The 3,452-nt window shown below is 39.4% G+C and overlaps 1 protein-coding gene across 1 annotated transcript; it reads left to right on the top strand.

The window, feature by feature from the left end:
• Positions 1-1,884: 1,884 nt before the first annotated feature.
• LOC125369288 lies at positions 1,885-2,474 on the top strand. The gene is made up of 2 exons (XM_048371304.1): positions 1,885-2,166; positions 2,259-2,474. The coding sequence occupies exons 1-2, from the start codon at positions 1,885-1,887 to the stop codon at positions 2,472-2,474; spliced, it is 498 nt and encodes a 165-aa protein (XP_048227261.1).
• The last annotated feature ends 978 nt before the right edge of the window (positions 2,475-3,452 follow it).

Genomic DNA, 3,452 nt, shown 5'->3' with positions numbered 1-3,452 from the left:
GATCATCAAGTCATACCATAATGCCATCGGTTAAGCTTATTAATTGTATTCCCATGATACATTACGCCAATCCTTGTGTCATTAGGAGTCCTCGTGCCTAGAGGAATATGAAATGATAGAGATCCCAATGGTGCAAATCCTGAATTGGAATATTGGGGAGTGCCTCGATTCACAGCGTTCCATATTTCCATTAAAATATTTGTCTGCAATCATTATGAGAATGATGTCAATACTCAATCAACTAATTTTCTTTCTTCGCATTTACTTAAATGGAAGGGTCGACAAAGGACATAAAAGAAAGGAAGGATGTAAGTGATAATAACTCAAATAATATGCTCACTGCCCATAAGTATTCTGTTGCATGCGATTTTTGTAGTACGAAAGTGTAGTTGACTGATCAACAACTCTTATAGTCTTAAATTTTATGAGCCAGCTTAACAAAAATAAGAAAAAACTCATGTGGGCCTAATTAATAATTATTTGACCCAAATTTGTTCATTATATGTGTCCCAAACATCAAAATGCTCACATTGCCTCTTGCATTATGCTTGGATTAATAAAAAAATAACACGATTTCTCCCTTATGAGTGTGGATTTATGTCTTGTCTTGCTTGATCATCAAGCTAATCCCCAATGCCACCAATCATGCTTGTCAATTAAGTTTCTATAATTCCTTATGCTAATCCTTATGTCATCAGAAGTCATCGTGCCTAGAGGAACTAATGCAAATCCAAAGCCCAAGGAGCTAAGTAGCCAACCAAGTCAAGGAGATCATGTTCTAAGCCTAATGTCAAGGGAGGCCCAATTACAAGAGCTAGAGCCAAAAGAATGAAGCTAGCGTTAAATGGTCTTATTGAAGATATTTAGACCAAAGAACCAAATCCATATGGAGAACTAAGTTTAATAAAGCCCAATTCTCTTCTATATGGCTAAGCGCAAGGATCAAATCGAATTGATTTAAACACAAGGGTAGACAGAGAACATAAAAGAAAGAAAGGACATGAGCAATAAATCTAGGTTTGCTAGTTCAAGTCTTCATATGTCCATAAAGTTCTTGCTTAGATTAAACTAAATTTGTAAAATACCAAGCCTTCACTTGATAAATTCACTAAGTTCATAAAGAACAAAAGAAGAGAATTAACTCAAAAATAATCAATATTCAACAACTCCCTTTACATGAGTCCTCGTGCCTAGAGGAAGAAGGAAGGATGAAGATCCTAATGGTGCAAATCCTGAGTTAAAATATTTGGGCATGACTCGATTCTTGGTGTTCCCTCTTTCCTCTAAAAGATTCCTCCGCGATCATTCAGAGAATGATATCAGTACATGATCAACTAATTTTCTTTCTTCGCATTCCTTTAAGCATTAGATCGGTGCCTATAATTGTCGCTTTCGCGCACTTTCACTCAATACTCATGTTGATGCTCCCCATATAAAACCAAACCAACATTACTGGATAGAGATTAGAAAGATAGACATAAAAATAAAAAGAAATGAGAATATAGGTAGGACTTCATATCTGATAAGGAAAAAAATCACATTGAACAGTTAGACTACATGGGTAATGCATCTAGACAGCAGAATAACGCATACAGCAACACATACAACCCTGGCTGGCGTAATCATCCAAATTTCTGGTGGAGAAACAACAACGCCCAAGGTCCACTAGGCTTTCAGAGACTGCATTAGCAGCCACCACAGCAGCAGCAGCAGGCTATACCATCACAGCTTCCTCTACCAGTCGAGAAGAAATCTAACTTGGAGGAGCTGATGATGAAGTTTCTCACGTCGACTGAGACGAGATTCCAGCAGACACACAATGCTCTTAGAAATCAGCAGGCGTCGATCCAGAATTTAGAGAGTCAAATTGGGAAGATTTCTAAGATGCTGTCTGAGAGGTTGCAAGGATCGCTCCCCAGAACAACAGAGTCAAACCTAAGAGAGCATTACAAGGCTATCACCTTGCGATCAGGTAAGCAATTATCTAGCTCTCTAGCATTAGCTGGTGATGATGATGTTTCCATGCAGGATAAGCCAGCTAGGAAGGAGCCAGAGCTTGAGATAATGGAAGAAGAGAAGGTGGAAGGCAATCAGAAGAGCCCTGTGAGAGAGTACCAGTGCCCTACCCTGCTCGACTTAAGCAAGAGAAGGTTGATAAGCAGTCTGGTAAGTTTCTTAACTTGTTTAAACAACTGCATATTAACCTACCTTTTGTTGAAGCTATTTTGCAGATGCCGAAGTATGCCAAGTTCTTAAAGGAAATCTTGAGTGACAAAAGGAAGCTGGAGGATTTAGGACTAGTGATTCTAAACGAGGAGTGTTCGGCTATTCTTCAGAACAAGTTGTCACTCAAAAGGAGAGATCGGGGGAGTTTTATTATTCCCTGCATCATTGGCGATTTGTCTATTAGTGGTGCATTAGCTGATTTAGGAGCTAGTATAAATTTGATGCCCACTACTCTGTTTGATAAGTAAGGTTTGAGTGAACCTAAGCCCACTAGGATGAGCATTTAGTTAACTGATATGACTGTTAAGATTCCTAGGGGTATTATTGAAGATGTGCTTGTTAAGGTAGACAAGTTTTTTTTTCCTATGGATTTTGAGTTATGGACATGAAAGGTGAGAGTATTGTGCCTTTGATCCTAGGGAGACCCTTTCTTGCAACATCTAAGGCTGTAATAGATGTTTGTGGTGGAAAGCTTCAACTTAGGGTAGATGATGAGACCATTTCCTTCGACCTAGCTACTACTGTGAGACACTCTTCAGAACATGATGATGTTGTGTTTTCTATTAATATTCTAGATGATTTGGTTGAGTCTCATTTACAGGAAATATTGCTTGATGATCCTTTACAGGTAGCTTTGCAAGGAGAGGAGGAGGAGCTGTCCAACGAGCAAGTGTTGGAGCAGCTCGCTAGTTCGTTGGCTACTGAGCCTAACTGTTTTATTGATCCTTTTCTTTCTCTTAACAAATCAGAAGTGGAGAAAGTAAAGTCTTCTTTCGAGGACCCCCCGGCCTTAGAATTGAAGGAGTTACTTAAGCACTTGAGCTATGGATTCTTGGATGAGGAAGAAAAGTTTCCAATGATTATTGCAGCAGATTTGACAACTGAGGAGCGAGCCAAAACTCTAGATGCACTCAAGAGGTATAAGAAGGCCTTTGCCTACAAGATTGCTGATATTCCCGGGATCAACCATAGTTTTATTTCTCACAAGATTCTTATAGAGGATAGTTATAGACCAGTAGTTCAGCCCCAGAGGCAGCTTAACCCGAACATGAACGAAGTAGTGAAAAAGGAGGTAATTAAGCTCGTTGATGCAGGATTGATTTATCCTATTTTTGACAGTTTTTGGGTGAGCCAAGAAAGGAGGCATGATAGTAATTCGCAATGAGCAGGATGAGCTGATACCTACACAGACGGTTACGGGAATCCGAGTTTGCATCGACTATAGG

This window comes from Ricinus communis, chromosome 2 (genome assembly GCF_019578655.1).
Source record: "Ricinus communis isolate WT05 ecotype wild-type chromosome 2, ASM1957865v1, whole genome shotgun sequence".
Lineage (NCBI taxonomy): Eukaryota > Viridiplantae > Streptophyta > Magnoliopsida > Malpighiales > Euphorbiaceae > Ricinus > Ricinus communis.
Note: the sequence above shows the minus strand (reverse complement) of the source record. Positions and strands in the feature narration are given on the sequence as shown.

What these genes read in the sequence shown, in the direction of transcription:
- LOC125369288 (XM_048371304.1), top strand. Translation starts at nt 1,885, where the DNA reads ATGCTGTCTGAGAGGTTGCAAGGATCGCTCCCCAGAACAACAGAGTCA. An exon ending in GAAGGTTGATAAGCAGTCTG is followed by an intron (nt 2,167 to 2,258) that starts GTAAGTTTCTTA and finishes AAGTTCTTAAAG; the next exon opens with GAAATCTTGAGTGACAAAAG.